Raw genomic sequence first — 25,976 nt, forward strand, 5'->3', positions numbered from 1 at the left:
ATTTTACTCATCCTTTCTACTACCCAGACCTGGAGGATATGGTCTCCATCTTGATGATCTGCTCTCTCTACATAACCCAACACAAGGCTTTGAATGGCACATGGGCTTAATCCCTATTTGTTGTTAAATGAATAAATAAATTAATGAGACATATATGTTAAAAGGCTTTTAAATGAATCAGATATACCTTTTATTTTAATGCCAGTAATAATATAGCCATACAAAGAGATTTAATGTTTAAAATATTTAATTTGCCTTTTTATAAAATTTTTTACAAACATACCAAAGACACTTTGTCATAAAGCAAAAATGAACTTAGAAATTAACAAAAAGAATATTTCTTCACTAGTCCACTAGAACACTGGCTAAATGTCCTGATATGTTACTCTAGTCACATAGAAGCCAGGGAGGTAAATAAATGACAAAGCAAACTTAATTACAGAAACGGAATGTACCAGATTATTTAGGGAATGTTGTTGTAGAAGACAGTGTTTTCGTGACCAAGTCCAGTGAATCCCGAATCCTTACGTTATTTTTTTCTATCAGGAAAGACTGTCTCCTGGGCGATTTCATGTTTTCTTCTGGTTCAAGGGGGAGAAGAGTATGGGGGTTGAACAGACATCGAGGCTGCCCCAAGATGCCAACTCTGTGAAAAGAATTATTGGTATAGCTGAAGCAGTAAGGCCAAAGACTAAGGTGTATGGCTGTGTGTGTGTGTGTGTGTGTGTACACCAACCGTGGGCAAACTACGGCCCGCGGCCGGATCCGGCCCGTTTGAAATGAATAAAACTAAAAAAAAAAGACCGTACCCTTTTATGTAATGATGTTTACTTTGAATTTATATTAGTTCACACAAACACCCCATCCATGCTTTTGTTCTGCCCTCTGGTCCAGTTTAAGAACCCATTGTGGCCCTCGAGTCAAAAGGTTTGCCCACCCCTGGTGTACACAGAGCTTTTCTTTTTCTTTTCTTTTTTATTCCGTTTCCCTGAACCACTGCGGTCTTAAATATGGGTCAAAAACTCAGCCCCAAACCAGATTTTGTACGGGTCCTTCCCACATTTCCCAAAGATGAGTCTTCTAATGGAAAAACCTCAGCCTTTAAAGTCTGCTACTCATGTGTCCAAACTAGAACTAGCTAATGTTCTAGCAACCTTTTCTAGTCTAGATGGGTGTTCCAAGAGCTACCTGGAGAGGAAACAGGGGGAAAGGAGCAGGGGTGGGCAGGAAGATGGTGCTTTCATCTGTGCTCAGCTTTCTGGCAGAGGCATGGTGTCTGAGGCCCTGTCCCTCCTGGCCCAACCTAGGAAATGATACACGGGCCCTCTCTTCTCTTTCCGTGTGCCCTTACATTGGCATGGACACAGACTCCAGCCTTTCCATGTGCTTTTTCATCTGGGCTGGGGATCTCGCGCCGACTTGATTCTTTCTCTCAAAGACATTCTGAGCTTTTTCTCTGAGAGACGGCAGCAGAGTAGACATGACTGGAGAGCGCATGTGAATGGCTGTTTTAATTGCTGGGCGTTTTGCCATCATTCTCCTATGAGGATAAAGGTGACATTTAGTTCATATCATCCTATTTTCTAGAAATATTCTTGAGCTTAGGAATGTCAGAAGGCCATACCTGAACTCTACAAATGTCATGCGTTTCTTTTCCCCTCCTGATTCTTCATCCTCACGCTTCCTTCGTGGAATATTGAACATATTGGTACGAAAGAGCCTCCCTATTTCTTCCTCAATCTCTTGGAAATGTTGACGTCGGAAAACAATCCAAGCTACATATGCACAGAAAGTAAAAAAGGACTACAACGGAAAACAGGCAAGAATCACAACCCACAGCTATGATACGAAAAACTCCCACCTGTCTATATAAAACTGCTAAGTAGATGTAAAACTAGACGATCCAATTTTTCAACAGTCCTAAAAAGCTGTGGGAAATTATACATGTACTTTGTAGAAGGAAAATCAGGCCAAAAATATATAGTTTGTTAGCATCCTTTTGAAAAAGGGCGTTCACTATAAATAAGCACCTGGAAAATGGCTATTAGTTACTGCTAAACTTCATATTTCACAGCCAAGAGAAAAGCCCCCGAACATAAATGACTCACCTCAAAGAATTTCCAGTCTTTTTGTGTATTTGATATCTTCTCCCTGGAATATAACAGATCACAACTCTAGGTTGAGAGGAAAGTTCAAATATTCAGTGATCTACGCAAACCCTTATCTTCAAAAGGTCCCTTTGCAGGATCAATACCTGTGGCCCCAAGACTATTTAGGCACATAAATGCTAGCAAGATGCATCGGTAACGAGTCCCAATGTGTTTTTCTCCAACTTCTTAGGTTACGTAGATAAAAACCCCTGGAGTGTTCTATCAAAGGTTCATTACTATAAATTCAGGATAAATAAGCCAAGAAATGTATTCTTCCAAATGCTACGGGTGATGAGTGTTGGGGAGGTGAGGGGAGTGAAAAGATGATGAAGAAGCAACATGAGGTGTTAGTAGGAACAGAAATAAAGCAACTAGAGGGTAAGTCTAAAATGAAAAAGGAAAAAATTATAAACAATGGTTATGGTGATGGGGTGCAAAAAGAAGTGGAAATATATCATTATGCCATGCAAATGTAATCTATGCCATGCGATCAATAGCCTGGGGACAGTAGTGTGCTCTTCCTTCTGAATGAGGCACTAGTGACTAATGGGCAGGGAGCACGTACAGTGTGGAGGTGATGGACAAAGGGACGATTGACATCCCAGGATGGAGCAGGATGGTATGAGATTTCATCACAATACTCAGAACAGAGTGCGACTTAACTTATGAATTGTTTATTTCTTGAATTTTCCATTTAATATTTTCAGACCACAGTTGACTATGGGTAATGAAAACCTCAGAAAGTAAAACTACAGGTAAACCAATGTATGAACAAACAAACAAAAAAACAAAGAAAATGAGCCTGACCTGAAAATATATCAATAAAAACAACAATAAACCCAAGTCCTATTTGAGGAAACCCTCACAGCTGGTGGCAGAAGAAGATTTGACTTTGGGTGGTGGGCGGTGCAATATACAGATCTTGTAACATAGAAACCCACACCTGAAACCTATATGTTCATGTCACCCCAATAAATTTAAATAAATAAATGAATGAATAAATAAGCGTAGCTAAAGCAAAAAAAATAATTTAAAACATTTTAATATATTTTTATTGATTTCAGAGAGACGAAGGAAGAGGGAGAGATAGAAACCTCAATGATGAGAGAAAATCATCCATTGGCTGCCTCCTGCACACACCCTACTGGGCATCGAGGCTGAAATCCTGGCATGTGTTCTGACTGGGAATACAACTTTGACCTCCTAGTTCATGGGTGGATACTGAGCGACACCCGCCAGGCAAGACGCTTTTACATTTTAATTACTGTAGTGTATGAACTGTCATCCTTAGGTAAAAATTGCCTTCCCACAAACAGGATCACCTCACTAGCTTGTACCCACAACTGTTGTTGCATCAAAACAAAACAGGGGACACACCCAATACACCCATCAAACACTGGCCCATCACTCGGTCTCCCTCACAAGGCAGCCAAGTGGCCTTTGTGTGGCAGCAGGAAGCCTTCCTGGTTGAGAGCAAGATTCCATTAATCTGATATATGCTGAGAGAAAAGAATTTTTTTTTTTGTTAATCCTCATCTGAGGATATTTTTTCCATTAATTTCTTTTAGAGAAGGGAAAGGGGAAGAAAAGGAGAGGAAGGGGAGCAAGAGAGAAACACTAACATGAGAGAGATACATCGATTGACAAACCTGCAACCAAGGTACATTCCCTTGGCTGGGAATCAAACCCAAGACCCTTTGGTCCGCAGGTTGATGCTCTAACTGGAGCAAACCAGTCAGGACTGAGAGAAAAGATATTTAAACCCAAGAACTTGAGCAGTAGGGAGAAACCAAGATGGCGGCATAGGTAAACACCAGAGTTTGCTGCCTTGAACAACCACTTCAAAAATACAACTAAAAGACGGAACGGACATCATCCAGAACCACAGGAAGGCTGGCTGAGTGGAAATTCTACAACTAGAAGGAAAGAGAAAAGCATACCGAGACTCAGAGGAGGCACAGTGCGGAAGTAAAATACTAAGGTGTGGAGGTGCATGCAGAGCAGGCTGGCGGCTGAGGGTGCAGTTGTCGTTTTCAATCGGGAGGGAGTCTCAGGCTCTGAGCTCCAGTTCTGGGTGAGTCTCTGCGGACCCAGACTCATACGGGAGAAGCGAGACTGTCTGGCATCAGTCGGAACTCGAGGGCAGCTTTCTCTCGGAGGGGCTTGCAGCGATTGCCGAGACACTGAGAAGCAGCAGGGCCTCTGAGAGCAGCCATAACTGCTGGCCCCGCTCTGTTGATCCCGTGGGACCCGCCCTGCCCAAGCCCTGCAGGGAGGCTTTTGCTGGAAAGCCTCAGGCAGAGGCTAGATTAGCACTTCCCTAGAGATCTAGGAGCCAGTGTACCCAGAGGTCAGAGTGGGACCATCCAGTTTGCAGCTCCGTGGAACCATAAAGGACACACTCAAGGGGCAGACTCAGTGAGCACCAAAGCCCCATTGAAGCAAGGGTGTCTCCAGCACAGAAGTTCTCCCTCTGCAGACACAGCTGATTCTCACAGCCAATTGGCCTAGAGGTCAATTCCTCCCAGTGATACCTACAACAATCAATGCTTAACTACAACAAGACTGTGCACAAAGACCACAAGGGGGTGCACCAAGAGTGTCCTCCTCAGGTAATTGGGGAGGCTGAACCACTGGGCCCTAGAGGACACTTAGCACAGAAAACCACTTTATCAACACAGAGAAGCATAAAAAATGCAGAGACAAAGAAACAGGACACAAATGACAGAAATGGAGGAAAGCAAACTACTGGATATAGAGTTCAAAACCACACTTTTAAGGTTTTTCAAGAATTTTCTAGAAACTGCCGATAAATTTAATGAGACCTACAAGAAATCTAATGAGACCCTTGAGGTTGTGATAAAAGACCAACTAGAAATTAAGCATACACTGACTGAAATAAAGAATATTATACAGACTCCCAACAGCAGACTAGAGGATCGCAAGAATCAAGTCAACGATTTGAAATACGAAGAAGCAAAAAACACCCAACCGGAAAAGCAAAATGAAAAAAGAATCCGAAAATATGAAGATAGTGTAAGGAGCCTCTGGGACAGCTTCAAGTTTACCAACATCCAAATTATAGGAGTGCCAGAAGAAGAGAGAGAGCAAGATATTGAAAACCTATTTGAAGAAATAATGACAGAAAACTTCCCCTACCTGGTGAAAGAAATAGATTTACAAGTCCAGGAAGCACAAAGAACCCCAAACAAAAGGAATCCAAAGAGGACCACACAAAGACAGATCATAATTAAAATGCCAAGAGCAAAAGACAAAGAGAGAATCTTAAAAGCAGCAAGAAAAAGAAAGTCAGTTACCTACAAGGGAGTACCCATACGACTGTCAGCTGATTTCTCAACAGAAACTATGCAGGCCAGAAGGGAGTGGCAAGAAATATTCAAAGTGATGAATGCCAAGAACCTACAACCAAGATTACTTTATCCAGCAAAGCTATCATTCAGAATTGAAGGTCAGATAAAGAGCTTCACAGAAAAAGCTAAAGGAGTTCATCACCACCAAACCAGTATTATATGAAATGCTGAAAGGTATCCTTTAAGAAGAGGAAGAAGAAGAAAAAGGTAAAGATACAAATTATGAACAACAAATACACATCTATCAACAAGTGAATCTGAAAATCAATAAATAATCTGATGAACAGAATGAACTGGTGATTATAATAGAATCAGGGGCATAGAAAGGGAGTGGACTGACTATTCTTGGGGGGGTGGGATGCGGGAAGAGACTGGGCAAAAATCGTGCACCTATGGATGAGGACAGTGGGTGGGGAGTGAGGGTGGAGGGCAGGGTGGGAGCTGGGTAGAAGGGAGTTATGGGGGGAAAAAAGAGGAACAGATGTAATAATCTGAACAATAAAGATTTAATAATAATAAAAAAATTTAAAAAAAAACCCAAGCAGTAGATGGTTGTTAAAATATCAGCAAAGATTCTGGGATTCTTCCCATACTTTCTTGGCTTTCTCAAAAGAAATATCACATGTTTTGGGGACAGAGCCTCAGCTGAGCTCAATTATTCTGTACAACAAAAAAAGGAACCTTTCTCCAGGGCACCGAAAGTCAAATTTAAGAGTCTCGAGCATGAGGATATACAAACAAATGAAGATGGAATGAAATCCTAGGTGTGCACTTACTTCCCGCAGCACATGTGATGCTTATCGGGCATTCCCAAGCCCAGGACAAGGACACAGTACTTCTGCGCCAAGTATTTCTGTGCCGCTTCTAACTTACTTGAAACCAGCTCCATCTCTTTTTTCTCCACAAGGCCCCTGAAAAGAAAAACGATAATTTGGATTAATTTTGGAAAATGCCTATATTAATTATTGAAAGCCAGAAGTATAAACTATTTTGAAGGAAATACAAGTGAGTCCACATATCCTTTCATCTGTTTTATTCAAGCTGTGGCAGAGGTCCTCAAAGTCCTTTGATATTTATCATTGTCACCATCATCTCAAGTTTATGGTGAATTTTCACGTTTTTAAAATATATTTTTATTTATTTCAGAGAGGAGAGATAGAGAGAGGGAGAGAGAAAGAGAGAGAAACATCAATAATGAGAGAGAATCATTGATCAGCTCCCTTCTACACACCCCACACTGGGGATCGAGCCTGCAACGCAGGCGTGTGCCCTGACAGGGAGTCAAACCGTGACCTCCTAGTTCATAGGTCAATTTTCAACCATTGAACCATGTCAGCTAGTTTCACTTTTTTATAGATTCTTTATACTTTATGCCGCATAACCTTAATTTTATATACAGGCAGTCCTAATTTATTACCCATCTTGGTTTCTGAGGCAGCTAGCAGCCCACTTCCCTGCTGTTTTGCTAAAACTCCCACCTGAGCTTCCCCTGGGTTCCTGATGTTACTACTAAGGGCTGGGGCTCAATGGGTGCCTATTCGCACCTCTGTGTTTGCTAAGCAGGCATCCATGGACTACTACTCTCGACACTTTGGCATTAATTACAATTACCTTTCTTCCCCTTGAAAACATACCCCAGTTTGAACTGAATTGCAAATGAACTTTAAGACAGCCTGTTCTTAGGTTACACCAGCGGATCTCAACCTGTGGTTCGCAACTCCTTTGGCGGTCGAAGGACCCTTTCACAGAGGTCGCCTAAGACCATCCCGCATATCAGATATTTACATTACAATTCATAACAGTAGCAACATTACAGTTATGAAGTAGCAACGAAAATAATTTTATGGTTGGGTCACAACATGAGGAACTGTATTTAAAGGGCCACAAGGTTGAGAACCACTGGGTTATAGCATGTCTGAAGCCTAATTTTAGAAGTTTTTGCAATGGATGGACCTTCAGAACATTATGCTAAATAAATAAGTCAGTCAGAAACAGCTAAGAACCATATAATTTCACTTATACCTGGGATATAAAATTGAAACTCATGAACATAAACAGCAGTAAGGTGGTTGCCAGAGGGGTGGGGGTGGGGGGAGAAGGGGGACCTAAAATAAGGTGACAGGAGAAGACTTGACTTTGGGTGGTGGACACACAGTGCAATATACAGATCTTGTAACACAGAAACCCACACCTGAAACCTATATGTTCATGTTGTCTACTGTCACCCCAATCAACTTAATAAATAAATAAAATAAAATAAAATAAAATGTTTTTGCAGTATAGAAGGGAACAATATTGCCCACAATACATTCCAATGACTGCTATGGAAAAGGCGTCACTAACTTTTTTCTTTAAAAAAAATGTTTTTAATTGATTTCAGAGAGGAAGGAAGAGGGAAAGAGAGAAACATCAATGATGAGAGAGAATCATCTATTGGCTGCCTCCTGCATGGCCCCTATTAGAGATTGAGCCTGAAACCGGGCATGTGCCCTGACCGGGACCTCTTGGTTCATGGGTGGATGCTCAACCATTGAGCCATACCAGCCGGGCAGCATTTTTCTTGCCTTTTAATTTTCAGAAAGATTTAAACCAAAGAAATGCACTCTAAACAACAGGGAAAAATTATTGCCTCTTCTGACGTTAACCACTAGGCTAACTACATGAGGATATGCTGTGGGGGGGGGGGTTGAGAATAATAAGGATAGTTCCAAGCACAAATCATTATCATATGTGATGAGAAGGCTTGTGAGTGGCTGAAAAAAAATAAGTTTCTGGAATAGAAAAATTGGGTTCCAACTTTAAATGCCCAAATTTCACATAACCCAATACATATCCCCGCAAGCACCCCGATGGCCATCACTGGCCTGCCTCCCTGTGTCCTTTATTCTTTTGTTGTGGTAAACAAAACAAAGCAAAGTTGAGAAAAACCTTGAGACTTTTAGGCCAATGGTTCTCAAGTTTTAATATATGTAAGAATCACCTGAGGTTACTTACTAAAAGTGCAGATTCCCAATGCCACCCCCTCTCAAAGACTCTGGTTCAGTAGGTCGGGGTAGGGTAGAACCTGGCATTTAAAACAAGCCCAGGTATAATTCTCTGGAAAAAAATTGATAATAATTTCAAGTGCCATACAATTGATCATAAACTTTGATCCAATAATCTCTCCCAGAATTTTTTTTAATCTTCCAAAATTAGGAAAAAATCTAATGCATAAAGATATTCAATACAATCATTATTTACCTTTTATCTATCAAAAAACCTAGAAGTTCCAAAAATATATATAGCCAGGTACTTAATATAGCATTTAACTTAATGTATGAATCCTGTGGGATTTAAGCCAAGCACCAAAGTCTATACCCTTAACCGCTTATACTATACTGTCTCTTAATAGGTAAATCAATAAGTCAATAACATACATTGAATTGATGGAATGTTATGCCACCATTAAAAATTGTAATTATGGCCCAGCCAGAGTGGCTCAGTGGTTGAGCATCCACCCATGAACCAGGGGGTCACTGGTTTGCTTCCCAGTCAGGGCACATGCCCAGGTTTCAGGCTCAATCTCCAGTAGGGGGCATGGAGGAGGCAGCCAATTGATGATTCTCTCTCTTCATTGATGTTTATATATCTCCTTCCTTCTCCCTTTCTTGCTGAAATCAATAATAATGTATTTTTTAAATTATAATTATAAAGACTGTAATAACAAAAAAGACTTGTGACATGATGTTTAAGATCGCATACATTAAAATAACTGCATACATAAGTGTGCCTTTGTTCAGAAACTGTATGTCTGACAGAGGAGTAGAGGTACAGTAACCATTGAACCAAAGAGGTATCTTAAGACTAAAAAATGAAGCAGGCAAGTCCATCCACTATAATATAATTTACTATAGGCTAAGTTACTTACAAGGGGCAAAATTGGGGCAGACAGGCAATCCAGTGGTCTAGGTCTGCATAGCAAACCTCTGCCACCAGACAGCTATTACAGCTGAACTCCGAATGACTGACAAGACAACGAATGTAGTATAAGCCAGGAACCATATCTCCTGGTGGATACTTGCTTAGAATTGATGCCAACACCTAGTTTGATATGTATCTGGGTGGCTATGCCATTCTGGCCATTTACTGACAGGAATCTTATAATTACACTAGAGGCCTGGTGCACAAAAATTTGTGCACTCGGGGGGGGGGGGGCGTTCCTCAGCCTGGCCTATGCCCTCTTGCAGTCTGGGACCCCTTGGAGGATGTCCACCTGCTGGCTTAGGCCCACTCCCTGGGGGATCGGGCCCAAGCTGGCAGTCAGACATCCCTCTGGCAGCCCGGCAGCCCTCAGGGGATGTCCACTTACCAGCAGGGAGCAGACCTAAGCTGCAGTCGGACATCCTTAGTGCTGCTGAGGAGGTGAGAGAGGCTCCCACCACCACCGCTGTACTGGCAGCCATCAGCCTGGCTTGTGGCTGAGCAGAGCTCCCCCTGTGGGAGTGCACTGACTACCAGGGGACAGCTCCTGCATTGAGCATCTAACCCCCTGGTGGTCAGTGTGTGTCATAGTGACCAGTCATTCCCAGTCGTTCTGCTGTTAGAGTCAGTTTGCATATTACCCTTTTATTATATAGGATAGAGGCCTGGTGCATGGGTGGGGGTGCCGCTGGGGTGCCTGGCCAGCCTGGGTGAGGGGCTGATGGCTGTTTGCAGGCTGGCCACACCCCCTTTAGGGTGGAGGGGTCCCCACTGGGGTTCCTGGCCAGTCTGGGTGAGGCGCTGAGGGCTGTTTTCAGGCTGGCCAAGACCCCCGGGCGACGGAAGCTCCCAGCCTCTCCTTTTTTTCTTTTTCTTTTTTTATTCTGGGATTTATTTACCTTCTATAATTGAAACTTTGTAGCCTTGACAGGAGCTCAGAGCCGGCCAGGGCAGGTGGGAGGGAAGCTTGGCTTCCTCCATCATTGGGGCAACCAAGCCTCCTGCTTGCTCCAGCTCCGTGGCTGCCATCTTGGTTGGGTTAATTTGCATATAGTCACTCTGATTGGCTGGTGGGCATGGCTTAAGGCATAGTGAAGGTACAGTCAATTTGCATGTTTGTCTTTTATTAGTGTAGACTGTGTAAGTTTACAGGACACAGCTAATCCTTAACTGAGGCTTTGCTGCTGGTGGAGACTAGTTAGGTCAGAGTTTTCAGCATGGAAACTTGAAGAGAAACAAAAGCAGGGATACAGAGATGGAGTCAGTTTTGTTCACATCAACATCTACAGACTGTAATTCCTGATTATAAATCGTTGAACTGTGGGAAAGTGAGCAGAGGTGATTGGTAGCAGGTGGTGGGCACTACGCGCAGTGGTTTGGGCACAGACTTTGGAGTTAGACAGACCTGGGTTCTAATGTCAGGGCCAGCAACTGCAGGGTATGCCATCTCCAGCCCACTGTTTAGCCTCTCTGAGCCTTAGTTTCTTCTTCTGTAAAGTGGGGATAAGGCTTCTTCTGCTGGAAATAGGGGTTTAATCATCTAAAACCAACAAATGTATCTTTGCTATCCTCCCACCTCCCGCTCTGCTCTTCTCACAGTTTGTAGGCCTTCCTCCCGAGTGCCAAGCACTGGGTTAGGTTAATATGCATTATTACTCTGTGAGGCAGGTACTATTATTATCTCTATGTTATACCTCACTAGTTCGATTAAAATCAATTTTTTCCTTAAAGTTATTTATGTTCACATATCTCAATGCAATCTATATTTATTTCTATTATAATAAGTAAACCAACAGACTACTGGAAGCCTGAAAATGAAGTTACCATAATTTTGTTTAGAACCACACCATAGAGTCAATGATTTTAAGTCTTATTTATTTATTTAAGAGTATGTTTATTAAAGCTGGGGACAGTAAAACAGAGGAAAATCTTAAGCTAGAAGAGGCAAGATCATAGCAACAGGAGGAGCCTAGCGGAGCTGCCCTGACCCTTTGGAAACATGAGGAAGGTCGAGCCTAGGCGAGGCTGCCTTGGACTTTTGGAAGGAAAGTCACGGAGGCGAAAGAAGTGAGCCAGCTGGGCTGTATGGACTCGGGAAACAAGTTATAGAGGCAAAAGAAGGGCCCTTGGAGACAGGTTCAGGGGGTCAGTCCTGGTGAGCTGTCACTGCCTGCTGCTCCCCTGCTTATATGTCTCCTGAGAACCCTTGGGCTTAGGAGAAAGAAAGCAAAAATACACGCCTGAGAAAGGAAGGTTGGGGGAGGGCACGGGCGTGCTCAAAAGAGAATGCACTTGTTTTTTTCTTTATCATCTGTAACCGATTCCTTCTAAGAAAGCCTACCTTATACCACTGTGTTCTAATAAGTTTTAAAATAACTATGAAAACTTTCTTCTGTTATCTCCTTCCATAAATTAAGAAATGAAACAAATATCTCTGCTAGATTAACAATATTCCTCAGAATTAGGAGAGAAAACACCTTACAACATATAAGCTAACACGCCACCAAAGTCCAATGAGTTTCTTTTTGGGACTAATAAGACTCCTCAACCATTCTGAGCTCACAGTCGGCTTGAGCCCCTTTGCTTGCTCCCACAGCAGCACTTTATGATCTCTGGATGCCCTGCTCTGAAATGCAGACCTGAAATAACGTGGATGTTGCATATTATGGTGGCTTAAATGGAGCAGCAGTGTGTGAATTATTTATTTGGTTCTTTACAAAACTGCTGTCCAGATATATTTATCTATCCATAAAATCAGACTGCTTGGCTGTATACAAGGATTTTGCATTTTGAAAACATTCTGCAGCAGGAGGTTAATGACTCTACCAGCATTCCTAACAGCTAAATCACTGGGTTGGTTCCACATGTACTGGCAAAGGGCAGGCTGGGCACTTGGAAAGTTCCATGGCTTTTGAAAGGTCACCAAGCCTGAGAGGCATTGTTCTGCTCTGGATTTTGAGTTCCAGATTCTTTCCCTGTGTGTTGCTCTGAGTCACCTTTGTCTAAAGCAGTTAAATTCTTCACAAGCAGCCTAAGAAATTTTGTGGGGTTTCTTTTCCTGTGATATGAAATACTATTTTGGTTAAATCTGTTAAACTTTTTAATGCTTAGTTTTTTACTAGACACTTACAAACCTTTTAGCGAGAACTTTGTAAGCACAAAAAAGCATACAAACAATATCTATGTCTTTACTGTCCAATATGGTATCCATGAAGCTACATGGGGCTAGAGAAAACTTACTGTGGTTAATCTAAATTGAGATATGTTGTAAGTATAAAATAGATAACAAATTTCAAAGACTTACCAAAAAAAAGTAAATTATTTCACCAATAACTACCTAATGTTGACTGTATATTATAATGATACTATTTTTGGGTCATTGGTTTCAAAAAATATATTAAAATTAATTTCACTTGTATGTTTTTACATTTAAAAAATATGGCTATTAGAGCCCTAGCCAGTTTAGCTCAGTGGATAGAGTGTCGGGCCTGGGGACTGAAGGGTCCCGGGTTCAATTCCGGTCAAGGGCACATTCAATTCTGGATTGTGGGCTTGCTCACCAGTGGGGGGCATGCAGGAGGCAGCTGACCAATGATTCTCTCTCATCATTGATGTTTCTATCTCTCTCTCCCTCTCTCTTCCTCTCTAAAATCAATAAAAATTTTTATTTATTTAAAAATATAAAAATATGGCTACTAGAAACTTTTAATTACATATATGGCTCTAACTATATTCCTATTGGGCAGTGCTGGTCTATATTATTTGAATTTTATTTATTTTTTTTACCAGAATACCCATCTGAGTTATTCAGTGAACTTTAAAAACTGGTGAACTCCTCCCATGTAAAATGTTTTTGTTTACTACAAAGATTTAAAATTTTCCATTATCTCTTCACCACAGACAAAAGTTCATTTTAATACTGGTAAAAACTCTAAAGCACATTACAAAATCCCACTTACACCATATAGCTTTTGGGCTTCTTTTCCAGTGAGCTTTTTTCCAAGTAATGAGATAAATAGTACAACAATGCCATGAGGAAATGATCAAGATTCTTATTCCTTTGGGAGAAGAAAATAAAAGATATTAACACTAACATATTTCAAACCTAAGTTTCTCAAAAACATATATGAATGCAGCATAATAAGTAGAAATACATGTCATCATATCTATCATACAATTAATTTCCCATTTAAAATTCTATTAACTGTAAGAAATCTATTGAAGGTGTAAGAAATCTGATTTTTTCAAACAAGACTTTTTGGAAGGTCAGACATGAAATTATAATTCTGCTAATTGATAACTTAAATTGATGTTTTCCTTTTCAATTATTTTTAAATTTTAAAAAGTTTTTATTATACAAATAATATTTTCCCATTATTTAAAAAAGATACACAAATGTAGCAAGTAAAAAGTTCTCTCCTCTCCTCTTACCCCTCTGTCACCATCCTATTCAAGTTTGTTATGAATCCTTCCCTAACTTCCTACAACGAGCATGTCAAACTCAAAGGCTAACATGGGCCAAATAAACAAGGTTTAAGTTTATGTGGGCTGCAAAAAAACCAAAAGCTTCAATTTTCATAGAAACGTAGGTTTATTTCTATAGAGACATGCTCAATACAAAGGGCTGAAATAAATGAGTAATCGTTAACATAAAATAATACAACATTTTAATAAAAATTAATATTTTCCTTGAACAGTAACTTAATAATTGCACAAATTAATAAACGTAACGCAAATAAACCTATTTTTCTTGTTCTCCGAAAGCGAAATATTTCCTGTTGCGCACACCAAACAAGTCAGTCCAAGACTAATGACGTGGCAATCAGCTGCCAAAATACTTGCTGCTAGTATTAGTGGGGAGAAATGGTGAGCCTGCACATACAGCGCATAAGGGAAATGAATGCAACACGATTATAGTAATCAGTCATTAGCGAACATTGTAGTTATTAGTAATTATGTATAACAGGATAGTGTAAAAATTAAGTTACAAAATTTTTATTAAAATGTTTCTTACATACCATTATATTGGCTGGGCTGCAAAAATATTCAATGTGGGCTGCATACGGCCTGTGGGCCATGAGTTTGACATGCTTGTTCTAAAGCATAAACAATCACATATATACCAATACAAATACATATGCCTAAATATGCCTTAATATTTTTATAACAGGATAATGCTATATACACAAATTTTTACAACTTGTTTTTGTCACTCGCATCTGTGTAGCAAGGACCTCTTTCCATAATTCTATGTATAGATTTTCCTCGCTCTTTTACTTTAAATTTAATCTTTATTGTTGAAAGTATTACATATGCCTCCCTTCTCCCCCATTAGCCCCTTCTAGCCCACCCCCATCCTCACTCTTTTAAACAGCTGAATAAAGTATTCTACGTCTCATAATTTATGTAATTAGCTCTCTATTGATAGATATTTAGACATGCCCTGGGTGGGTTGCTCAGTTAGCTGGAATGTCATTTCATACACCAAAATGGTTGTGGGTTCCATTCCCAGTCAGGGCACATAGCTAGGTTGTGGGTTCAATGCCTGGTCAGGGCATGTATGAGAGGCAAGCAATCAATGTTTCTCTCTCACACTGATGTTTCTCTTTCTCTCTCCCTTCCTCTCTCTCTAGAAATCAAAGAGAAAGCACATCCTTTGGGGGGGATTAAAAATATATATATTACAGACATTACTGCAGTGATTTTCCAAGTAACCATATCTCTGGGTAACTAGATAGGTAAAATTGCTAGGGCATACTATATATGCATATTAAAGTTTCACAAGTCTTGCTCTCCAAAAAGATTGCACTGATTTACAATCCTTTCTCATTTTCTTTTATACTAGAAGTCGCTGTTTTCTTTCTAAATAGTCTTACAAGACTTTTACTGCCTCCTTTCTAACCCCAAATGGGCATGTTTTCCTTAACTGTATCTTGAGAGCAGGATGAAGGTGAGCATTGCAAACTTTTCACAGGATATTAATAACTACCTGTCTTGGGTTGGGCCCTCCCGGAAACCAACCCTGAGACAGAAAGATCTGAGAGTAAGTAGTTTACTTGGGCAGAGATCTCAGGAAACATCAGCATATTCATCTACCGATATGCTCTCCGCATCCCTTGCCCTGGGACTTTATTGAGGGCTCCTGTGACTTCTGGCGTCCTCTCTTTGGCCTGGTTCCTGAGAGGATGGCATGCATAGAGCTAGCCCCATGGCCTTTCTCCAAAAATCAGATTTGTCATCATTTATCAGATATAATTACTTTACAATAAAGGATAAAAGGTCTAAAATGTCTCACAAGCATTACATACCTCATAAATGCTGAAAAAGAACAGAGACGTTGCATCTCATTCTCTTGTAACAAAAGCAAAGCAACAACTAAAAAAAAGAAAGAAAGAAAAAAGATGGACAATTGAAAGAAGAACAAAGAGCTGCCTTAGAGGTTCACACCAGATAAGACATAAGGATGAGGAAGCAGTTACTCACATTTAACATCATTCAGTGTAACGTTGCCCTTCTGACCTCGTTTCTCTAAGGCTTGAGGTGACTTAGCCTCTCTTGAAGCAAGTCTTTTATCTGTCAACCTGTTTTAGAATATAACAGTCTCTAGTAGTGCTTTGAAAGGTTTTAGTTGATTTTAATCTATCCTGAGGTACATGAGGCTTTTACTATAAAGTAACAAGAGCTTAAGTCTCATGCTTGGGTTTTGTTTAAGGTAAGATCATTTTCAGATTTTAAAAAAGCTAAAAATTGCCCAGCCGATGTGGCTCAATGGTTGAGGGTCAACCCATGAACCAGGAGGTCACAGTTCGATTCCTGGTCAGGCACATGCCAGGTTGCAGGCTCCATCGCCAGTAGGGAGCATGCAGGAGGCAGCCAATCAATGATTCTCATTATTGCTGTTTCTATCTCTCCCTCCCTTCCTCTCTCTGAAATCAATAAAAATATTTTTTTAAATAAAATAAAAAACTAAAAATTTGCCAATAGGCAAATTATCACAGGGATACATTTATAGGGATTTGTAACTCCCACCATAACTATGAAATAGAGCATGCTCTTTACTTGCTGGGTATTTGCGTTTCAGTGTAGAAGGGGAATCATATTTTCTTCAGGTTTGTAAAGGTCTAACCCATTCTGCTGAGAGGTGCTATCATGGTTGGGAAATTAAGATACCTGTCTGAAGCATCAATTTCAGCAAAGTGAACTGCTTTGCCTCTCCTTCCTTTTTCCTTGGGTTCTAAACTTGCAGGTGTAAAACTGTGATAGAAATGAGAAAATTAGGAACTTACCCTTTTCCCAGGGAAAAAAATAATCATATCATGACCATAGCTTATGTAATCTTAGGACTAGGATATGTTATGAGTGGGCCTAAAGGGAATTTGAGGCACAGCAGTACTCTACTTAAGCATTTACATACGGAATAATCATCTAGAAAAATATTAAAATTTCAATCTTTATATTCAGCCTCTACGTATCTGCAGCTTCAAAATACTGTAATGCACAAAACATTTTCATATGAAAATGTAGTAACTTCACAAGAAACGAAGCTCATGATAAGTCTGGAAGAATGTTTTAATTTATTGAGTACCCTTTTCTTAGTCTCATCCCTACAATTCAAAGTTTCTTGCCTTACTAGTTTGCTTGAGATAATTTGAGGCTAGAGAGCCCTAAAGTCAGAAATTTTGAAAGAGTACATTTGGGACTATCATGTAGATCAAGCCCATGAACTAAGTCAAACAAACTCAGAATTATAAAATCAAAACTTTGGAGTTAGAGGACATTGAAAAGGTCATCTAGTACATGGCTGGCACTGATGGAGCGGTCAGAGAAGCTGACCCAAGTCTTATGGTTTGAAATGTGTGGCAGGAAGCGCCTGCCCTTAGCCAATAGTCAGCATTTACTGCTAAATCTCTAGTCATTCTCTGATCTCTGGACATGCCTTCCCCACTTCTCACTTGTCCCGAGTGGCTTGTCACCTGACCGAAGTCATTCTCTAGCTCTCCGATGAAATAGATTTCTCTGTGAGGGCCCTGCCTAGCTCTAAAGGCAGCCTCTGCTCTCAGTGCCGTTGGAATCACTAAAAAAATCACTAGTAAGAATTCGTTTTCGTCCTTTGAACTGTACCTCTGATTGACTCCTAAACCACAGTCTGAGGTAGTTCTGTACCCTCCTACGGCCTCCGCACACAGCCTCCCCCTCAGCCTGACAACCCATTTAGAATCTGGTCCTTTCACAACTGCATTTTGTTTGTGTGTTTTCCTAATATTACACAATAATCATGTTGTTTCCCTTTGCCCTGAAATAAATGAGAAAAAAAATCATATTTTCCCTGTAGAACCCGCCCCTAAAATGCAGAGGGCTCTTGGCTTCCATAGGAGCTAGAGCTCGTCAGTGATGAGTTAGTAGTCTTCTCTTAGGCCATAATGACAAACAAGAGCAGTTCGAGGCTTCTGGAGGTGTAGTCTCCTCTGTTGAATGTCCTCAGAGGAGTCAATGACTTTGGCAAAGACTTGTACAGGCTGCTGGTTCTCTCCCAGCTGGGAGTAGGGGCACTTGAGACAAGAGGGATAGGAGTGCTGACACTGTGTCAGAGAGAAGCATGCCTCACGGGCCAGCCTAGATGTGGCCTGTGAATGAAGGTATTCCCTCTTTAACAAATAAGAAACGGGCATGCATGCTGACGAATTATGCAACGCCGTCATCTATTCCTCACGAGGCATAATTATTTCATTTTATAGGTGAGAGACTGATATTAGCAGGACTAAGTAATTTGACAAATGATACTACTCACCTAGTAAGCAGGAGAGCTAGGAACTGAACCCAGGTCTCCCTGCAAACCACTCTTTACTGTCTCTTCCTTGACTGCCTGTTAAGAAATAAAGACCACTCTTTCCCTGCCTGTTTCTGTGTGTCCATTTCTTGCATGGAGGCTATGGGTATCCTGTTGTATTCTGATAGGTATCTCCCTCAGGGTACAATCTGAAAAGGTAAGGCAAGATCTGCCTGTGAAGAGGGTGCTAGGTCTTCTCTGAAGGGTAAGATTTCCAGTGTCATTCATCCAGGAAAGAGGCCAGGAAATGCAAAGTGGGGAAGAGGATGGGGACCCTCTTCTGATTTGAACTTGAGAATACCTAGAAGTCTGCAAACTCTTGTTGGCTAGCAGGTGTAAAAGGTGGCCTGCCCATGTGGAAGGAAGCTAACACCAGATAGAATGTGAATGCCCCTTAGATCAAGCTGTTACTTTGCAAAGCAAATTATCTGGATTCACGAAACTCCAAATTTTCCTCCTCGCTTCTGGCTGCTCTTTTTTAAGTCTCCGAAAGCCTCCTTTCCCAGTTATGTCCCCTGAATGAGGGCCTATCTCAGGGTTCCATTTGGTTACTCCCTTCAATTCCTCTGAGTAATTTCATCTACTCAATACCAATAACTCACAAATTTATATTTACAGTTCAGATCTTTCTGCAGACATATAACCTGATACATCTGCCTATTGCACACCTTTGCTTGGGCATCCTACAGACACCTCAAGCTCAGTATGTCCGAACTGAACTCATTCCCCTTTAACTTGTATTCACTATTGCTACTTCCCCCATCTCAGCAAAGTGCCACCCCTGCCCAGGTGTCCAAGGCAGAAAATGTGTCATCCTTAATTCCTCTATCACTCTTAAGCCCTCACAGTCCACTAATCATGCAATTCTTCAATATCTTTTCAATTTCTCTACTTCCCTCTCTTCCCTCTGCTACCATCTTAATTTTAGCCAGCATCATCTATCAACTAAGTTTCTGCAATTGCTTTTTTTTTTTTTTAATCCTCACCTGAGGATTTTTTTAAAAATTGACTTTTAGAGAGAATGAAAGGGAGAGAGACATCTATATGAGAGAGACACATGGATTGGTTGCCTCCCACATGACCCCTAACTGTAGAGCTGAGGATCCTGCAACCCAGGTACGTGCCCTTGACCAGGAATGGAACCCAAGAACCTTTGGTGCTCAAACCGGTGCTCTGACCACTGAGCACACCAGTCAGGGCAATTGCTTCCTTTTCTAATTTTTTTTTTAATTTTTAAAATGTTTCTACTGATTTTATTGAGGAAGGGAGAGGGAGAGAGAAACAGATGTGAAACATCAATTGGTTGCCTCCTGTACAAGCCCTGACTGGAGATGAAACCCGAAACCTGGACATGTGCCCTGACCGGGAATGGAACTAGCAACCTTTCAGTGTATGGGATGATGTTCAACCAGCTGAGCCATGCTTGCTGGGCTGCAATTGCTTCTTAATTGATCTCCCTGCCTCCAGTCTTGTCTCCCTCCAAACTATTTTCCATGCTGCAGGCAGAGTCATTTTCCTAAGACGTGGTTCTAATCACAGGCTACTTCCCTGCTTAAAACCCTTTGATGGCTCCCCTGAATCCTCTGAATAAATTTCAACTTCTTCAGCCTGGTATGCAAGACCTTTCCTGATTTTGCCTTGGTCTCCTTATCTCTTAACACTTGGAAATCTCTACCCAGCCTGCTGAACTACCTGCAGTCTCAAACATGCCCCATGCCCTCTCAAGAATGGGCTTTTGCACGTGTTCCTTCTGCCTAGAATGCACTCTCCTCCTCCCCAACCCAATCTCCCTTTGCCTTGTCAACTCCTGCCCCTTCTCAGACCTTGGCTTGGCTAGCCCTCCCCGCACCCCCCCCCCCCCAAGCCTTCCCTGTGTTCTTGGCTTCAGGAACTGGTCCCAGTCCCCACTTGGGTACTGGGTCAGGGTACTTGGGTGAAGGTGGCTTTCCTCTGCCCTAGCCCAGACCATGGTGGCAGTGGTAGCAGTCACTGGGGAAGGAGCCCCAAAGGGAGCAGCAACCTCAGGGAAGAGTCAGGGTCAGCAGCGGTGCCAACAAAAGATCCTCCTCCTAAGGGCAGCCTGGAAGAGTTTGGTTTTTTTTCAGTAAGGAGAGCAGCACAGGTATCCCTCCTGCACTTTCAAATTCCCAGGCTTTTTTGTATTACCTCCTTCCAACCAGCGGAAAAACTGCTTCTGTCTTTTCCAAGGTAACCTGTGATCTTGATCCTATTCTTACCTTCCTTCTTTTCTCCTCCATTTCTCCTTTCTCCCCCCATACCCCCAAAAAACAACAACAAACAAATGTCCTACCTTGAATACAAAACCAACAAAAATCCCCTACCCTTAGTAGTGGACCCCCTAAAGGGCTTACCATCTCTTTCTTTCCTTTTTCACTAGTAAACATACTGATAAGAGTACTCAGTTTTTGCCTTGTCTAGTGTGGCTCATTGATTAGATGTCGTCCTGCCTCCTGCACTGAGAGACAGAGGTTGTGGACTTGATTCCCAGTCGAGGGCATGTGGGAGCCCTGGAAGGCAGCCTATTGATGTTATACCTCCCATCCATGTTTCTCTCCTCTCCCTTCCTCTCTAAAAATCAATCAACTATTCTTTTAAAAATAAAAGAGTACTCTATTTTTGCTAGTTTCTCATCTTTATCCAGATTCTCCCATTTAATTTCTCTCCATATCTAGTTCCCACCCTATTGCCCTCCTGAAAATGCTGCTCACCTAGATCCCTAGCAATCCCTAACTTGTTAAATCCAAAGAAAGTCCTCTTTTTAGTATTTGCCCCACCCCGAGTTCCCTTTAGCATCTAACATTGCTGACCAGCTCTCCACTCCAATCCCTTAGAAAATTTTCTTTTGCCTTTGAAGGCCTGTGTGACTCAGGGTTTTTCCTTTGATTCATTCATTTAATCATTTTTCCTCTTTGGCCAACTCTAGAGCAGTGGTTCTCAACCTTCTGGCCCTTTAAATACAGTTCCTCATGTTGTGACCCAACCATAAAATTATTTTCGTTGCTACTTTATAACTGTAATGTTGCTACTGTTATGAATCGTAATGTAAATATCTGATATACAGGATGGTCTTAGGTGGCCCCCGTGAAAGGGTCGTTCGACTGCCAAGGGGGTCGCGACCCACAGGTTGAGAACCCCTGCTCTAGAGGGAGTCTTTGACTCCCCATTCTCCTGCAAGTCATCCCCCTATCCCCCTCCTTGGTTTGCTGCATAACTGTCTGGTCTCCCTAGTTCTAATCTCACCCCTCCATGCTACCTGGGAGAGGGCGAGAGCATAGATGCAGTGCCGTCCGTATGCTCAGTAGAGACTTGTGGAGCAATGCCAAACAGAACCAGGTCTGGGAGCAGTGCCCTTCTGCCTCTGCAGCACCCGCCCTTGCCACTGCCCCTCTCAGCCTCCTCTGCCTCTGCCCTGTCTCATCACCATGCGCTGGGGTGGCCTCTCCCTGCAGCATTGTCTCTGGAAAAAAGAGTCCTCTCATGAGTCCTCTCTAACTTCAAACCTACACTTTAACTTGTGACGGGATATGCATAGACTTTGAAAGAGAATCAGTGTCTATATTACCATCAAATCCAAGCACTAGCCCTGACCTAGAAGACAATGTGCTGCTTTCCTCCTCCCTCGTATTGTCCCTCGCAGCTGGACTCCCAAGGTGATCCTGACACTCTGAGGTCTGCCACCCAGAGTCGCTTTAACACAAAGCAGCCCCACTACAAAGAGCTGCCCTCCCATCCATCCTTCATGGTGTTCCTTTCCCCTCTCTCCTGACTGGCCCCAATTTGTATATTCCACCGAGTCCACAGTTTGGGGTGTTTTTTTTTAACTTTTCAAATTGAGGTATAACTTACATGTAGTAAAGTACATCACTCTTAAGTGGACAGATTGACGAATTTTTTACTATGTATATATACCCATGTAACCATCACCCAGATCACTATATCGTCCATTTCCAGCCCCTCAGAAGATTCTCTTGTACCTTCTCTCAGGCCCTTGCTAGTTGATAACTCCCCAAAGCTGACGATTATTCTGACCTCTATCATTACAGTTATTTTATTTTTTTATTAATTTCAGAGAGGAAAGGAAAGAGAGAGAGCGATAGAAACATCAATGATGAGAGAGAATCATTGTTTAGCTGCCTCTGGCACACCCCCAACTGGGGATCCAGCCCAAAACCCTGGCATGTGCCCTGACTGGGAATCAAACCGTGACCTCCTGGTTCATTGAGCAACGCTCAACCATTGAGCCACGCCAGCTGGGCCATTACAGGTTTTTTTTGATCTACTTTAAACTCATATATAAGTACAAGCATATTTACATTTTTGTGTCTAGCCTTTTTTGTTCAACATTGTGCATGTAATCCCCCTTTCAAAGCAACCATCTCATGTATATTCTTCAAAATTAGTGGAAATCGATCAAGCTATTTTCAAATAATTATTTGGTAATAAATAAAAAGGAACTTTCATTTATGAATATGAATATTTTATGAATAAGGAAGTCGATGTAAAATTGATATCTGTAATTTATCAGTAGGCTTGTATGGAAAATAAGATAAATTAGTTTTTAAAAATAATACTAATTCTGCCCTAGCCAGTTTGGCTCAGTGGATAGAGTCAGCCTGTGGACTGAAGGATCCTGGGTTTGACTCTAGTCAAGGGCATGCAACTCGATTGCAGGCTCCATCTCTGGTGCCAGTCAGGGCGCATGTGGAAGACAACAAATCAATGTGTCTCTCTCACAACAATGCTTCTCTCTCTCTCTCTCTCTCTCTCTCTCTCTCTCTCTCTCACTCTCACCCCCCTCCCTCCCTCCCTCCCTCCCTTCCACTCTCTCTAAAATTCAATGGAAAAATTGAATCCTCAAGTGAGGATTAATTTTAAAAAATGTTAAAAACTAATCTTATATGAGAGTTAGTTTTAAAATACTACAAATTTATTTCATTTATAAAGAAGGTAAGTAAGTAAAAAGTATGGCCCACATTTTCATCATAGAAGAGAGGATTGAGATGGCCTTTTAATATATATGAAGTTTGCCCAGCCAGGGTGGCTCAGAGGTTGAGTGTCAACCTATGAACCAGGAGGTCCCTGGTTTCTGGTCAGGGAACATGCCCTAGTTGTGAGCTGATTCCCAGTAGGGGGTGTGCAGGAGGCAGCCAATCAATGCTTCTCTCTCATCATTGATGTTTCCTCCCTCTCCCTTCTTCTCTGAAATCAGTAAAAATATACATTAAAATAAATATATATATAAAGTTTGAAACAAAATGTTGGCACTTAAATATTTATATCTACATGCACTTGTGCTTTAAAAATGTATTTTGTCTGTTTAATCCCAAAGCTATCTTGCTGTTTTTCTCATTGTCTATCTCACACTCACTGAGTATGATGTTTCAGGAGCTACCCAACAAAATTTTCTGAGATATGTGAGAACAAAAACTGAAATCACTGCTTTGGAAATGACTGATTACTCAAATCCTGAAATAAATACTCAATGAAATATAAACTTTTGATTATGATTCTAATGTACTGTTTAGCCTTTAAATTATTTAACATTAAATAGAATGTAACTATAAATTACATCTGCTTAGCCAACTCCTTTCCTGGCCTCCAGCCTCATTTGTCCAACAGTTTAAAACACGTATCCATGTGAACATGTCACAGCACCCTCAAACACATCACAATTTTACCTTTCAGTCTGTGTGTGGGTATTGGGCAATCCCAGCCCCCAATTACTCAAACCAGATATCTGGGGGTCAGTCTAAACACCTAATTCTCCCTCTCCCTGCACACCCAGGTACCACATTCTATCAATTCTATCCAAATACATTTGAAATATCTTAGTCCTGTACCTTCTCTTTATTGCTACCAACATGGACTTAGTCCTGACTCTGTTTCTACCTGTGTAACTATTTGTAATCCTCCTACACCTAACCTTCTAATTGATCCCCTGCCTCTTGTTTTCCTGTGCTTGAATCTAGTTGATTTATTGAAAAATAAGTATTTGGTGAATGTCTATTTTATGAAGTTCTGTAAATGGCTCCACGGTCAGGAAGATGAGTTCCTATCACTGAACGGGTTTACATTGGTGGGGTTTCAGCAGGTATTTATTTTACTCTCTATACCCTTTTGTATTGTTTGAATTTTTTTTTTTTTTTTACTCCAAGCACATGTAATTTTTATAAAGGCTATAATAAAATTTTATTAAAATTTACCTTCTGAATTCAAGACTTTTGGTTTCATCTCTCCAGTACCACATGCCTAATCGTAATCCCATCTGTTGTAAAATGAAATGATGGCAGCAAAAATAATTAAAAGTTCAGTTTACAATCCACATGTCCCAATCAGCATTTCACAGTAATTCCCATTAGCTGCTCTTCGGAGAATCTTACAGTGGGGCGTGTGTGTGTGTGTGTGTGTGTGTGTGTGTGTGTGTGTGTGTGTGTGTGTGTTTTACTTGAAGTCTGGACTTTCTCCCTCCTGCGTGGTTTAATGTGGTTTCAATAGGAAGGATGGGGAGTTACTATCTGCACTATCTCAAGGCCCCTCATGCCAATTAACCGATTAACGGGGATGCGGACCCCGATGCACTGATGCCCGGGCCAACCGCGAACGCGCGGAGGAGTCAGACACCCGCCGGGAGGGGCGCCTCCGGCCCGACCGCCCCTCGGAGGCCGGCACAGCCCGGGGACCCCCTCCTCCCGGACCCCCCCGCAGGGCTGCGGCCCCGCGGGAGGCGCCTCATTCTGGAGGCGGGAGGTGGGGCTTTCAGAACACCCCACATCTGCGCGGGAGCAAGACTCCCTGCTGGCCGTCGGCCGGAACTCTCAGTTTTGTGTTCGTGGGCGCCGTGCCCAGCTATGGAGGCCGCCCGCCCGGGCCGAGGGGCGGGCCGCTGGGGGAGGGCGCCGGGGAGGAGGGCGCGGCCGCCGCGGGCCGGGACGGGCGACCCGGCCGCACTTACTTCGTGCCGCAGGGCTCCCGGCGCGTCCAAACGCTTCTTCTTGGGCAAATCCTCCCGCATCTGAGACATGGCCGCGTTCTGTCCGCCGCAGGCGTCGCCCGGGCAACCGGCGGGAAGGCGGGCGCGGGGCCGGGCCCTGCTTCCGCCGCGGGCGGGGGCGGCCGCCGGGGTCCCGGGCGCCTCGGCACCGCGCTGCCCGGCCCCTAACGTCAGCCTTTCCGGTGGAGGCTTTACCGGCGCGTCCACAGCAAAGCTGCGATGCCGGGGGGCGGGGAATCCATAAAGAATTGGCTCCTCCACTTTACTGCATTATGTTTAATTGGAATAACTAGACTCACTTCCACTTCTCTTTGTTCCAAACTCTAAGTTCAAACCCGGGGGGGGGGGGGGCGGGGAGACGAGGCGGATCGGGGCGGCGGGAGGGAGGGGGTGCGGGAGAAGGGGAGGGAGCTTGGAAATAGTGTGTTCACTCTTGGTTCTGCTGCCTAACCAGATGCGAAGCCCAGGGCGGGACAAACGGCGACGCTTCTGCAGACACCCCAGCAGGGGCTAAGGGTTGTAAGGCGCGGTGTGTGAAGAAAGCACCGCCATTAGTAAGTACTCAAAATCCGCGTTGCTCAAAGCAACTGGCTTTGCGTCAATGGGTAGTCAACTGGTACGTTTACATCGCCACTTGGCACTTTTCAAATCATGCT

At 42.4% G+C, this 25,976-nt stretch overlaps 1 protein-coding gene across 1 annotated transcript; it reads right to left on the bottom strand.

Annotated features, from left to right (window-relative positions):
* Positions 1-229: 229 nt before the first annotated feature.
* PPP1R36 (protein phosphatase 1 regulatory subunit 36) lies at positions 230-25,643 on the bottom strand. The gene is made up of 11 exons (XM_059693882.1): positions 25,282-25,643; positions 24,533-24,594; positions 16,652-16,735; positions 15,965-16,062; positions 15,790-15,856; positions 13,441-13,539; positions 6,298-6,432; positions 2,109-2,151; positions 1,625-1,803; positions 1,352-1,540; positions 230-646 (listed from the first exon to the last, which is right to left on the bottom strand). Exons 1-11 carry the CDS (start codon positions 25,348-25,350, stop codon positions 460-462), a joined length of 1,212 nt encoding a protein of 403 aa, XP_059549865.1. The 5' UTR covers positions 25,351-25,643; the 3' UTR covers positions 230-459.
* Between the last annotated feature and the right edge of the window lie 333 nt (positions 25,644-25,976).

This window comes from Myotis daubentonii, chromosome 1, assembly GCF_963259705.1.
Source record: "Myotis daubentonii chromosome 1, mMyoDau2.1, whole genome shotgun sequence".
In the NCBI taxonomy this organism is placed as follows: Eukaryota; Metazoa; Chordata; class Mammalia; order Chiroptera; family Vespertilionidae; genus Myotis; species Myotis daubentonii.

What these genes read in the sequence shown, in the direction of transcription:
- PPP1R36 (XM_059693882.1), bottom strand. Translation starts at nt 25,350, where the DNA reads ATGTCTCAGATGCGGGAGGATTTGCCCAAGAAGAAGCGTTTGGACGCG. An exon ending in GAAATTGATGCTTCAGACAG is followed by an intron (nt 16,063 to 16,651) that starts GTATCTTAATTT and finishes ATTCTAAAACAG; the next exon opens with GTTGACAGATAAAAGACTTG. An exon ending in CATCACATGTGCTGCGGGAA is followed by an intron (nt 2,152 to 6,297) that starts GTAAGTGCACAC and finishes GTTATATTCCAG; the next exon opens with GGAGAAGATATCAAATACAC.